The 15,209-nt window shown below is 37.3% G+C and overlaps 1 protein-coding gene across 4 annotated transcripts in view; it reads right to left on the bottom strand.

The window, feature by feature from the left end:
• The window catches only part of LOC117316573 (oxidation resistance protein 1-like), a 91,319-nt gene that overhangs the window by 73,140 nt on the left and 2,970 nt on the right, over positions 1-15,209 (bottom strand). For all 4 annotated transcript variants that reach the window (XM_033871229.1, XM_033871231.1, XM_033871230.1 and 1 more), the window contains exon 2: positions 11,427-11,566. In XM_033871229.1, the coding sequence (XP_033727120.1) occupies positions 11,427-11,488 (62 nt within the window). In that variant the 5' untranslated portion in view covers positions 11,489-11,566. The remainder of the gene's footprint in view (positions 1-11,426; positions 11,567-15,209) is intronic.

The following is a 15,209-nucleotide window of genomic DNA, read 5'->3' as shown; positions in this document are numbered from 1 at the left end:
AGGTCATTTATTTGAACAAAATTGGTAGTGCTTCACCCCAGCATGCTACAGGCCTAATATCAAGTCCCTGGGCCTCTTGGTTATTGAGAAGAAGTCGTATGAAGATTATAGCCTATTTGACCCATGTGACCTTGAATGAAGGTCAAGGTCATTTATTTGAACAAACTTTGTAGCCCTTCACCCCAGCATGCTACAGGCCCAATATCAAGTCCCTGGGCCTCTTGGTTATTGAGAAGAAGTCGTTTGAAGATTATAGCCTATTTGACCCATGTGACCTTGAATGAAGGTCAAGGTCATTTATTTGAACAAACTTTGTAGCCCTTCACCCCAGCATGCTACAGGCCCAATATCAAGTCGCTGGGCCTCTTGGTTATTGAGAAGAAGTCGTTTGAAGATTATAGCCTATTTGACCCATGTGACCTTGAATGAAGGTCAAGGTCATTTATTTGAACAAACTTTGTAGCCCTTCACCCCAGCATGCTACAGGCCCAATATCAAGTCCCTGGGCCTCTTGGTTATTGAGAAGAAGTCGTTTGAAGATTATAGCCTATTTGACTCATATGACCTTGAATGAAGGTCAAGGTCATTTATTTGAACAAACTTTGTAGCCCTTCACCCCAGCATGCTACAGGCCAAATATCAAGTCCATGGGCCTCTTGGTTATTGAGAAGAAGTCGTTTGAAGATTATAGCCTATTTGACCCATTTGACCTTGAATGAAGGTCAAGGTCATTTATTTGAACAAACTTTGTAGCCCTTCACCCCAGCATGCTACAGGCCCAATATCAAGTCCCTGGGCCTCTTGGTTATTGAGAAGAAGTCGTTTGAAGATTATAGCCTATTTGACTCATATGACCTTGAATGAAGGTCAAGGTCATTTATTTGAACAAACTTTGTAGCCCTTCACCCCAGCATGCTACAAGCCCAATATCAAGTCCATGGGCCTCTTGGTTATTGAGAAGAAGTCGTTTGAAGATTATAGCCTATTTGACCCATGTGACCTTGAATGAAGGTCAAGGCCATTTATTTGAACAAACTTTGTAGCCCTTCACCCCAGCATGCTACAGGCCCAATATCAAGTCCCTGGGCCTCTTGGTTATTGAGAAGAAGTTGTTTGAATGAAAAAGTTGACGCCGGACGGCCGGACGGCCGGACGGCCGGACGGACGGACGGACGGCCGGACGGACGGACGGACGGACGACGGACGCCGCACCACGGCATAAGCTCACTTGCCCTTCGGGCAGGTGAGCTAAAAATTGACAGAGAGTATATCCTACTATTTTTTGTTTTGTTTTGCTTATTTCTAAAAATGAAAATTGGAACAAAAATTGGATGCATCGGGGGACATGTACAAGTCTAGAATTTATAAACACTGAGTACATGATAGAGACATGTACTGGACAAGATATATATCTAAAAGAACACACATACTCTTATCTTTTTTCACATAACAATTCCACATGTACATGTTACTTTATCTACATGAGTTTCATAATTAAATCATCCCACTGGAATTTTCATTGTATGTAAATTGTTTCGTCATTATATACAACGGAGATAGGAGGATCTAGCAAGATAACGATTCATACATGTACCTTTAACCCATTATACACATACACTTGAATCAAAGTGAGTACATGTATCTTCAATAGGTTTGTAGTCAAGGTGATAATAAACATGTAGGTCACAGAGATCAACTTAAATAGATTGATGTGTTTACTAAAACCTCCTCTAAATCAACACACGATTCAGTCAATACTATTTCAGTGTCTCTCTCTTCATGGATGTACAGACCTTTTAGAGAAGTGTTACAACCCTTTAACTCTACTGCTGGAGTAAATTACATTTAATATTATATTGCTTATTAACACATCTGTTAATATCATGTTGCTTATTAACACATCTGTTAATATCATGTTTGTTTACAGTGTTTCACATTAACCAGCCCGTCCTACCATGTCATATATATATACAGTACAGCTACCAGATACTTATATATATCACAGATAATAACACCATTGTGACATCATCAATATTTTAATTTAAGACTTTTCATTATAGCTTTTATAGCTATAGGTCATATGAAATTTATTTAACTTGCTATACTCAATGACCTTCTGCAACCATCTGTATTTATAAATAATTATATATATCTATATTAGCAATACAGTATCCCCCTCCCATTAGCTACGCCCCTTTCTGGTTTTGTTATTGTATTGAAAACGATCGGAATGTAGAATATAGAATTTTTCAGGTGTATCTGCCTGAAGAAGTCTATATGAGGAAGCAAGGCCAGTCATCATGCCTTGCAGAACAGTTGGATATTTTTGTTGTTTTTCATATATTATTTGTCTTTTATTCGTTTGTTTTAGTGTTTAAATATAATAAATCAGGAGATATATAGTGTACTAGCTGTAATCAGGTTTTGGTTTGTTTATTCGTTTATAAGGGACATAACTCGTTGAACCTCTATATAAAGGACACCTCTCTATAAAGGACACTTTTACCTTATCCCTTAGGTGTCCTTTATACACAGGTTCGACTATACTCTGATATAGTTTAAATAATATATAAGTATTCTCATATTTAGAGAATATCTACGACAGTACTAGTACAATAATAACACCTTGTTTCAGCTCAATAGCAAACTTAAATAGGATTCAACAGCACATTAAAATCAATAGAGATCACAGGAGGGAATGTGTCTCTCGATATAGGTATATAATATTGATTTGCACTCTAGTGTACTGATGATAGCCGCATGATTTAACTGTACAGCCATTTATCTTCTGTTATTTAGTGATGACAGAAGCCCAGCTGTTCACAAAAACCTTCTGTTGCACTGCATTATGTGTTTTCATTTTGCTCGCTTACTAAGATAATATACACGTCAAGGTCACATGTACTGACATGCAAAATCTCTGTTGTATACAGATTTGTATTGTGTGGCTTTAATTGTGATCTTAGGCTAAAAAAAACTTATAACGATATAATACAAGTGGAGAATACATAGGCTAAAAAAAACTTATAACGATATAATACAAGTGGAGAATACAGATATGTAAACAAAAACAATGGCAAAATATGATGAAATATGCAAAAAAATATTAGGGGTTTGAATTTATTGTACCATGATCAACAGTCAAGGTCCTTTTGAGGCAGGGTCTCCTTGTAGTAGTTGGTGACTACCTCACTGAACAACTTATTATATTAACTACTGGAGACATGTACCATGGCAGAGCCATAAGGGTAAAATATCTTGCCCATATAGACACAACCACTTTGAGGGCACAGACAGTAGTCTGTTTCTCAGCTGCCAGCGAAACACAAACCAACACGGGTAAGGGTTTTTCAACTGAGATGGCCGGCACTCTAACCGAATAAGCTATCGTCTTAACCTGAGATGGCCGGCACTCTAACCGACTCAGCTATCATCTTCACCTGAGATGGCCGGCACTCTAACCAACTCAGCTATCGTCTTCACCTGAGATTGCCAGCACTCTAACCGACTCAGCTATCGTCTTCACCTGAGATGGCCGGCACTCTAACCAACTCAGCTATCGTGGCCCCTCAAAAATCCAGATAAAGATAACATGGAGACTAAGACCAGGTGTTCCAGAAGGTAAAGCTTCTGTTACTTAACTGGCATTACCCAGGAGTCATCGTCAAATTTATTGTCATCAATATGCATGAGAGGACCTAGCTAGGTGGTGACAACAGAGCCATCAGGCATGATTTCTCATGACTAAACCACATTTAACGTGAATAAGCCTATCCCTTATTTTTGAATGACTAACATATCCACAATGGAAAAAAAATTAATTAAACAAAACAATTTTTTTATATCTTTTCTATGCTAAAAATAATCTTTTTATCCAATGAAACTTTTTTTTCCTGTTGAAAACAATCTTTTCAGAGTGCATGATTATTGATAATTTATTTTATTCCGGATAAATAACATTGCATATAATCTTAAATATATCTCTTTTTCATATTTGAACAATCATTTTTTCATTAGTAGTAAATTAGACCTATCATTAGTAAAGATCATCTAGTTATCTCTATTCTTAACAATACAATATTAAAAACAGATTTTTTTTTTATTTTGCTAAAGAATAGCAATGGTTTTAGACTTTCTTAGAAAGTTATCATCTACCTGGTACGACATGTAACAGTAGAAAGTTATCATCTACCTGGTACGACATGTAACAGTAGAAAGTTATCATCTACCTGGTACGACATGTAACTGTGTACTGACACACATGAATAAAATTTACAATTAATGCAAGGCAAGAATAAATTGTCTGTTAATGGCCTAAAGACGACGACAGCAGACCTGGACACCTGAGATCTTACAGGCTATACATACATAAGTATTCCTGAGACAAGAACAGCCCTGACCCTCGGAAGGTCATGACGTTCATTATGAGACAACAGGCTCTACGCAGAGACAGGGACAATGTCACCCTCTCGAATCTCCTGATAGGAGACATAAGTATTCCTGAGACAAGAACAGCCCTGACCCCTTGAAGGTCATGACATTAAGATGGACATCATTACGAGACAACAAGCTTGACACAGAGACAAGAACAATGCCACCCTCTCACATCTCCGGAACACTATGAATTAATAGGCGACGTGACTATTCCTGAGACAAGTACAGCCGTGACCCCTTGAAGGTCATGGATATTGTAACATCATATAATTACAAGACAACAGGCTCAGAAAGACAGGAATTCCACCCTGTTGCATCACCTGAACACTGTGAATTAGCTAGCGAACCTAACCAACCAAATGTCAGTCAATTATATACTCACTTTTAGGTGGTGATTGCCCAATTTTTTCACTACTTAAGTCATAAAAAATCTACTCTGTGCCATTTCCTCTAATTGAAGTCTGCTCCCAGCTTGTATAAGATGAAGCAACAAAAGCCTGTTCTACAGTTTAAATTCACTACATGTAGGCTATAGTTCCTTAGCTGTCAACATGCACATTCATATACTTCTTTTTATTTTAAGGGAGTGCATTTATATTTTTGAAGCAGAATCATAGGTAAAACATTTGATTGGTCCCTGAAGTTCAATCTAAACACCGGTACCTGCACATACCGGGTAATTTGCTGTTCATATTTATTGTTTTACATAGCATGAATACTTCAATATTCAACAAGATACTGCCCTATATACTATAGGAACCGCATATTTTCAAAGGGAAAGTGATCATATATAAAACAATACCATTTTTTTTATTTCATAATACATACAACTAGAATACACTTTGTATATGATCAAATATCATGATCTAATACTAAAATTAAATTTGAATTAAGATTGGGTGATTTTTAGAAACAAGGTGACCCAATAGACATTGATTGCATTCTCAAACTGTGTTGCACTCACCATGGCCAGGCATTCAGATCCTGTGTGTATTTTCTTGAGCGCTGTTTTGTCACAAGTAATTTGTATCGTACATATTTTCTTCCACTAGCTAAGCGACTTCTGATCTTTTTCACAGTGTTCATGTTTCAATAGTATTTATAAAAGTCTAAATTACTTTAGAATTTCGTCAGTTTCTGGATGTGTTATTTGTGTAATCCTAGGGAAGTCTATACTATGACCTCCGTGTGTTGAGAACTGGTTCCTAATAAGTAGAATGCATATATCTCAGGAGAATGTTCAATCTCACTGATATTGTCTACAACATTTAATATAGTTTGTTTAGTGAAGATGTGCAGTTCTTGATTCACTTTGATTTGATGAAATGTTTGTATAGAAATAAAAATGCCTTATGGCCATACCATTGTGTAAGAACACAAGATCACACTTGTCCCGGCAATTACAAAGGAACTGGTCATACAGTTCGTCCATTAGCAAACAATTGATAACTATATATACATATTAGTCATGCTACATTTATATATACATTTATATCAACATTTTTCTTCAGTAAGAAGATTTCGTTGATCACCAAATAAGAAGAGGAAGAATGTCTGTAACCTTCTGTTGGTACTTGCTTTAAACTAAAATGATGCAATTGAAGGTTTATTTTTTTCACCCATGGCCACACAAAGGAAAACTTCAGTGAAAAAAAAATTGTTGGAATTCAATTGTTAAATCAACATCTGATCAGGTAACAAAGAATGCATATTTTCACTGTTCATACCTGTTCTTGACTGTTTTATGATAAAGTCTGTCTATATTATCTGTGTGTTCTCACAATATTATCAACATACATGTAATATACCCAGAATTTGCCAGTTATAACACAGGTCTTGCGGAATTAACTTTATATGATAATGACAGGATTTTAAATATTTAAGCTTTAAACTGCTACCTTTGTTTCGTTATTGTCTTGTCATTCTCACAGGATAGCAGATAAATTGAATAACACATTATGTTATATAATTAGTGCATTATGATTACTTTGTCTGCACTCCTGTGAAAATTATATGTCTGGACAATACATATACAGAGCAACCCGCTTATTTGCATAGCCTTTTTTCCATGACAAAATATGCAAATAACCGGAGTATTCATATAGGCGGAGTTGGGTTTTGGCCCCTCTTATACACATGTAGATCGTCAGGTAGGTACTCAAAATGGGCGCTATATGATTGTTTACGTTATTTGCATTAAAAATATATTTTTTAAAAACATTGCTACTGATATGGTCTAAATAATAACAATGTCGATATCGATGCATCGAACGTAACCTGTAATGACGAAGTGTGAACCAATGATAAGATAACGTTGTACATCGTGTCGAATCAATAATGTAAGTTAAAACACATTTCATAAAACTTTTATTACGGGAAAATCACAAAAATACCCTAAAATCAATTAAAAATTTTCGATTTTTTGGGAATTTTTATATGCATATAAGCGGGAGTCGGTGTTTTAGTCGATGCAAATACACGGGATTGAAATACAAAGATGAAGAAAAAAATCGGGACCTGAGAATTTTATGCAAATAAGCGGGATATTCAAATAACCGATATGCAAATAAGAGGGCTCCTCTGTAATTATAACTTACCAAAGACACTTTGATATATATATATATAAAATTGTTTCTGTTTAAATCTAAGTTTTTCTTATATTCAACCCGTGTTATTACATTCGAAAGTCAAATTTTGTACTGTCAATGAAACATGTACATGACTTGTGACATTTCTGGCAAAAACAAGCAGAAAATCATCAATTTGACATTTTAATCAATATGTTTAACCCTGAGGCTATATATTCACCTTTGAACAATTTACCTGTTACAAGTTATATTGATCAATCAGGGTTTTTTGTTCATCAATTATTTCAAATTTCCGTGACATCAAAAATATATTCATATAATGACGTGAGACAAAATGATATAATTTGGTGACAACATCACAAAATTGTTCTTCATACAATTTCACCAATGGGAATTATGTGAGAATTATAATTTGATAACTTTCTTACCTGTTTGATAATTAAGGTTGTACATGTATAATGATAATGCAGAGTAATTGGAAATATTACAGAATATCAGGTATATAAGTAATCTTATACATAATAACTCCCCAAACCATGTTGCCTTTATGAAGCCTGAATCATGTTACTTTAATGTAGCCCAAATCATGTTACTTTAATGTAGCCCAAACCATGTTACTTTAATGTAGCCCAAACCATGTTGCCTTTATGAAGCCAGAATCATGTTGCCTTTATGAAGCCCGAACCATGTTGTCTTAATAAAGACCAAACCATATTGCTTTGTTGTAGCCCAAACCATGTTACTTTAATGTAGCCCAAACCATGTTACTAGGCCAAAACCATGTTTCTTATATTAATGTAGCCCACACCATGTTACTTTAATGTAGCCCAAACCATGTTACTTTAATGTAGCCCAAACCCTGTTACTTTAATGTAGCCCAAATCATGTTACTTTAATGTAGCCCAAACCATGTTACTAGGCCAAAACCTTGTTTCTTATATTAATGTAGCCCACACCATGTTACTTTAATGTAGCCCAAACCATGTTACTTTAATGTAGCCCAAACCCTGTTACTTTAATGTAGCCCAAACCAATATTGTTACTAGGCCAAAACCATGTTTCTTATATTAATGTAGCCCACACCATGTTACTTTGATGTAGCTCAAATCATACATGTTACTGTAATATAGATTAAAATGTCTGCTGTCTCAAACTCAAGTGTGTTGATCTGATTACAAGGAATCTTGGAACAGGATAGCAATCTGGATAGTTTATCAAAGCTTGATTAATAGAAGTTTTGAACCAATGAGGGCTTCAAAACTTGATGAATGCAAATCTCCACCAAACTGCAGTCAATCAGGGACCTCAAAGCTTGTTTGCTGCAACATTTGACCAATAATTGGCAGTGGAATTCAAAGCCTCCATATAGTTCCACAACGGCCAAAAAACTCTATGGTATATCTCTTGTCCATAACAAGTTATAGAAGGAAATGGGAAAAAGTGCTGGAGTTCTCTAACTAAGGGGTTTGAGGAACTTAATAACAAAATTGTCTTTGCAACTGACAAACATTTATGATGATTTTTTAATAGAAATAATAATGAAACAGCTAGAAAAGTAATAGAATAAATGAAACTGGTTGGCTGAAATAAGGTCACATGATCATGACTACCCATTAAAACATGCTAAAAAAGTTAATCAACAAGAGGCCCAAAGGGCCTTAACGGTCACCTGAGATTTGAAATATTTCGGCCAACTAAATTGACCCTTTTTGGCCCCACCCATCCGTCCTAATGGGGTCAGTCTATGAAGAGTATTTGATTCTAACATATAGTTGATAAGACGATTTTGGAAATTTCAGTCAATTTGACCCTTTTTGGCCCAGCCCACCAGCCCCTGGGGGTCAACCAGGGCCAACATGTACATAACATCAAACTGTAATCCCATGCTGATAATTTGAACCAAGTTAGAATGAATTCCAATACAAATCGAACAAATAATAGTCAAAAATGTGATTTCCCTATATAAACTATAGTAAAGTTTACCCTCTCCCCAGGGGCAAACGTGAGACCACAGGGTCATGAAATTCACAATTTTGGTAAAGCACCTTAAGACCCTTCCATCTATGAAGAGTATTTGATTCTACCATATCTGAGAGTAGGGAAGAAGATTTTTGAAATTTCAGTCAATTTGACCCTTTTTGGCCCCGCCCACCAGCCCCTGGGGGTCAACCAGGGCCAACATGTACATACCATCAAACTGTAATCCCATGCTGATAATTTGAACCAAGTTAGAATGAATTCCAATACAAATCAAACAAATAATGGTCAAAAATGTGATTTCCCTATATAAACTATAGTAAAGTTTACCCCCTCCCCAGGGGCAAACTTGAGACCCCAGGGTCATGAAATTCACAATTTTGGTAAAGCACCTTAAGATCCTTCCATCTATGAAGAGTATTTGATTCTACCATATCTGAGAGTAGAGAAGAAGATTTTTGAAATTTCAGTCAATTTGACCCTTTTTGGCCCCGCCCACCAGCCCATGGGGGTCAACCAGGGCCAACATGTACATACCATCAAACTGTCATCCCATGCTGATAGTTTGAACCAAGTTAGAATGAATTCCAATAGAAATCAAACAAATAATAGTCAAAAATGTGATTTCCCTATATAAACTATAGTAAAGTTTACCCTCTCCCCAGGGGCAAACGTGAGACCCCAGGGTCATGCAATTCACAATTTTGGTAAAGCACCTTAAAGACCCTTCCATCTATGAAGAGTATTTGATTCTACCACATCTGAGAGTAGAGAAGAAGATTTTTGAAATTTTAGTCAATTTGACCCTTTTTGGCCCCGCCCACCAGCCCCTGGGGGTCAATTAGGGCCAACATGTACATACCATCAAAGTGTCATCCCATGCCGATAATTTGATACAAGTTAGAATGAATTCCAATACAAATCAAACAAATAATAGTCAAAAATGTGATTTCCCTATATAAACTATAGTAAAGTTTACCCCCTCCCCAGGGGCAAACGTGAGACCCCAGGGTCATGCAATTCACAATTTTGGTAAAGCACCACAAGACCCTTTCATCTATGAAGAGTGTTTGACTCCTCCATATCTGAGAGTAGAGAAGAAGATTTTTGAAGTTTTAGTCAATTTGACCCTTTTTGGCCCCACCCCTCAGGCCCCTGGGGGGTGGGGACCATATAATTCACAATTTTGGTTGACCTTCAGCCATAGAAACTTTCTGCCAAATTTCATTGAATTTTGTTAAGTGGTTTTGGAGAAGAAGTCGAAAATGTAAAAAGTTTACGGACACACGACGGACGACGGACAACGGACGACGCACGACGGACGACGACGGACAAAAGGCGATTAGAATAGGTCACTTGAGACTTCGTCTCAGGTGACCTAAAAATGCTTATTTACTCGCCATATATGTTCCAAAAATAGATTACAGTGTACGAATTACTTCCCCTGAATCTCCGACAATGTCTGACAATGTCTGACAAAGTTTAATGTCTTCAATGTGCATAATATATAGCAGAGACAACTTCAGGCAAGAAATGTCTCTAAAGACTTTTGGAAGAATTATATTATCTATAAATTGATAAATAAAATGTACTTTTGATGAATAGTTATACTGTTTGGAGTGTGTAGTTCTAGTGTTTATAAAGGTATACTTTTCATTTGTAGGTTCTTTAAGTGAAAATTTTGTCATGCTCTATATAAAACTACTTTGTATAGCATTTTTATTTAAGTCCATACATGGTTTTGTGGCATTGATCTGAGAAAAAAATCCAACCTAGGACAATACTTTTTTCTCAGGTTAATAAAATCATGTATCAACCTTATCAGAAGGCTATAGTTGTATATCTTCACCAACTCCTGACATTTGATTTCCTCTAAGTAATGACCAGGAGAAGAGATAGTTTTGATGGGCTCTAAATATTCTGCACATGCATATAAAACAAATTTAAAAATACTTTTCCGATTGGTTAAATTATTCGGAAAGTATATATACCGGTAAATATATTGATACAGGTAATTAGTTTTGAATATACAGTAGCACAGTGCAGGTATCCACTTACCTGGGGGCAATCTGGATGTAATGGGGATAGATCACCTATATATACCATAGATACACACGTATATATATATACAATAATGTATATATTCTTGTCGAAAGTTTTCTCTAACATGTATATATATAATGTAAAGGTACAATGTGAAATGAAATTATTTGTAATGTTCATCTATATATATATATTATAGACCTACCCCAACAATTAACATATCACTGAATTGACTGCCGCTTCAGATGTTTACAGAGGGAGTATATAGGCATGTAATAATAAAATTTGCATACAAAATTTTTAAAACGAAATGAGCATGTACTTTTGGTACATTACAAATGCTGACATAGTTATTTAACTACTTTATGGACATGCATGACTTACCTTGGACTAAAACCCAACTTTTCAAATGCTCTTTCTTTAAAGGATGGTCTTTTGGTTGTCATGGTTAAAACACACCTGTCGCCAATCTAGCACAACGTTTCCTCTACCTTTTCAAACTCCATGATGGAAAATTTCACCATCTAGAACAAAAAACACAATTTATTAAGATACCGTGTTATCGAAATATTTTGTGTACAATATCTTAAAATGCATATATAGTGTGTATATATATGGTGGTAATATATTCACGCTTCAAAGATCAAATTTTGCTATAAAATGTTTTTATAATACTGTAACTTTTAGCTATATATATACATGTATACATTAATTCAATTAATGTTAGTCACTCAAACAATTACTTTGACCACAAAAGCACCAGATGTTTTTGACAACAGTAAAAAGTGGAGATTACATGTACAGTATATACAGTATATAAGGTAACCTTTCTGGCTCAGACTAGCAGGAATTTCAACATTTTTGACAATAGAACTTCAATAATAAAATCAATTGTTCAATGGGACAAAATTAAACATTTAAAATGAAATATTCTCCACATGTATGTACAGGTATGCATCACAAGAGCTGTATATCAGGAATTTCAACATTTTTGACAATAGAACTTCAGTAATAAAAACAATTGTTCAAAATTGATAAATTATAATTCTACAAAGATGGAGAAGGGAGTTCTTTTGTGGGCAGGTGCTTACTTGTGGATAAATACGGTAAACTAAACGCATACTCAGCCCTCATCTCCATCATAAAAGTGGTCAAAATGAAACATAAATTGCAATGTGTACGTACATGTCTTGGAACTCATCCAAACAGTCACAAATTAAGCTCCACAAGATGATATTTGAGATCTGACTGACAGAATTCAAATTACAGGAATTCTTAAATATATGTACTGGTATTCATTCTGCTTCTTCAAATCAATGGTCCAGAGAGCTATCACTACACTTTAACATCTATCATTATATAGCTAGCATTATCTCAAAGTAACACATCCGCATGTTACTGATATTCACAATTAAAATTTGTCCTGGAAAATGAAGTAATATGTCAATGCCTAGGTGTTGAAGCAGCGTGTGAGTTTTATATATATGTTGATTTCTTGTAGGTAATGCACTGCTAATCAGAGGTCAAAGCCGAAGTCTTGAATCTTATCACTGAAAATAGATTATATTATTCAGAACCTAAAACAGTTCAATGGTAGTAATGCTGGCCAACTTTATATTGTATGACTGGTTGTTGGGTGACCTCTAGATCTATATATACTCCCCTCCTCATATAGGACAGTGACTGTTACATGTCCCCTAGACTCCCGTCCTCATATAGGACAGTGACTGTTACGTGTCCCCTAGACTCCCGTCCTCATATAGGACAGTGACTGTTACATGTCCCCTAGACTCCCCGTCCTCATATAGGACAGTGACTGTTACGTGTCCCCTAGACTCCCCTCCTCATATAGGACAGTGACTGTTACGTGTCCCCTAGACTCCCGTCCTCATATAGGACAGTGACTGTTACGTGTCCCCTAGACTCCCCTCCTCATATAGGACAGTGACTGTTACGTGTCCCCTAGACTCCCCTCCTCATATAGGACAGTGACTGTTACGTGTCCCCTAGACTGACCCGTCCTCATATAGGACAGTGACTGTTATGTGTCCCCTAGACTCCCGTCCTCATATAGGACAGTGACTGTTATGTGTCCCCTAGACTCCCGTCCTCATATAGGACAGTGACTGTTACGTGTCCCCTAGACTCCCGTCCTCATATAGGACAGTGACTGTTACGTGTCCCCTAGACTCCCGTCCTCATATAGGACAGTGACTGTTACGTGTCCCCTAGACTCCCGTCCTCATATAGGACAGTGACTGTTACGTGTCCCCTAGACTCCCGTCCTCATATAGGACAGTGACTGTTACGTGTCCCCTAGACTGACCCGTCCTCATATAGGACAGTGACTGTTACGTGTCCCCTAGACTCCCCTCCTCATATAGGACAGTGACTGTTACGTGTTCCCTAGACACCCTTCCTCATATAGGACGGTGACTGTTACGTGACCCCTAGACTCCCGTCCTCTTATAGGACAGTGACTGTTACGTGTTCCCTAGACACCCTTCCTCATATAGGACGGTGACTGTTACGTGTCCCCTAGACTCCCGTCCTCTTATAGGACAGTGACTGTTACGTGTTCCCTAGACACCCTTCCTCATATAGGACGGTGACTGTTACGTGTCCCCTAGACTCCCCTCCTCATATAGGACAGTGACTGTTACTTGTCCCCTAGACTCCCGTCCTCATATAGGACAGTCACTGTTACGTGTCCCCTAGACTCCCGTCCTCTTATAGGACAGTGACTGTTACATGTCCCCTAGACTCCCGTCCTCTTATAGGACAGTGACTGTTACGTGTCCCCTAGACTCCCGTCCTCTTATAGGACAGTGACTGTTACATGTCCCCTAGACTCCCCTCCTCATATAGGACAGTGACTGTTACATGTCCCCTAGATTCCCGTCCTCATATAGGACAGTGACTGTTACGTATCCCCTAGACTCCCGTCCTCATATAGGACAGTGACTATTACATGTCCCCTGGACTCCCGTCCTCATATAGGACAGTGACTGTTACATGTCCCCTAGATTCCCGTCCTCATATAGGACAGTGACTGTTACATGTCCCCTAGACTCCCGTCCTCATATAGGACAGTGACTGTTATGTGTCCCCTAGACTCCCGTCTTCATATAGGACAGTGACTGTTACGTGTCCCCTAGACTCCCGTCCTCATATAGGACAGTGACTGTTACATGTCCCCTAGACTCCCGTCCTCATATAGGACAGTGACTGTTACGTATCCCCTAGACTCCCATCCTCATATAGGACAGTGACTGTTACGTGTCCCCTATACTCCCCTCCTCATATAGGACAGTGACTGTTACATGTCCCCTAGACTCCCGTCCTCATATAGGACAGTGACTGTCACGTGTCCCCTACACTCCCATCCTCATACAAAAGCCCCAGAGGGCCTGTATTGTTCACATGGTTTCATGAGATATGAAATAAGAATGATTCATAAGTATATGTGTCACCCGACCGTCTTGCTTTGTGGCGGTGGGGGGTAGGGTTGTCATCCCCGTCATTTGTTCAATTTTGAATCCCTACCTAAAAGGGATATGCTACCAGTCAAATATGTGTGATATCTATTGCTTAGTTTCGGAGAATTCGTAATAAAATACCATTTTATAGACTCTGGTATGTCTCGTTCAGGAGACAGAAACCAAAATTTTCCTCAAAGGGACGAAAGCTCATTAAACTAAGGCACAACAGTGAGGCACGCAGTTTCAAGGGAAACATAGGAAAAAGGAAGTTGTTTAAAAAGAAAAAGATAGATCCTTAATTTAGTAACCTCCTACAGTCATGTAATGAGACAGAAGGTACAATACTTACACCCTACCTACAAGGCAGTGAGTCACTTGATTATATCTGTAGGTTATCGACAATGGGATAAAGTGTTAAATGGTATTTAGATAAACTTTATACATATATAGGTTATTACGACTACAGTAATATCTTTGGACTAATTCATTGTGGTAGTATTTTAGTACCAAGACAGTTAATTATATAACATCACAACAGCTTGTCACAATTGTATCATGTTGTACTAATAAATAGTTCAATATATAGCGACTCCAAGCGTTTACATATATATATATACTTAATAAATGAGTCAGATAAATAAGTGTGTGTCTAGGTGAACAGGGACAAGACAAAACTCAGAAACTT

Source organism: Pecten maximus, chromosome 18, assembly GCF_902652985.1.
Source record: "Pecten maximus chromosome 18, xPecMax1.1, whole genome shotgun sequence".
NCBI classification, from domain to species: Eukaryota; Metazoa; Mollusca; class Bivalvia; order Pectinida; family Pectinidae; genus Pecten; species Pecten maximus.
This window is presented reverse-complemented; position numbering and strand designations above follow the sequence as displayed.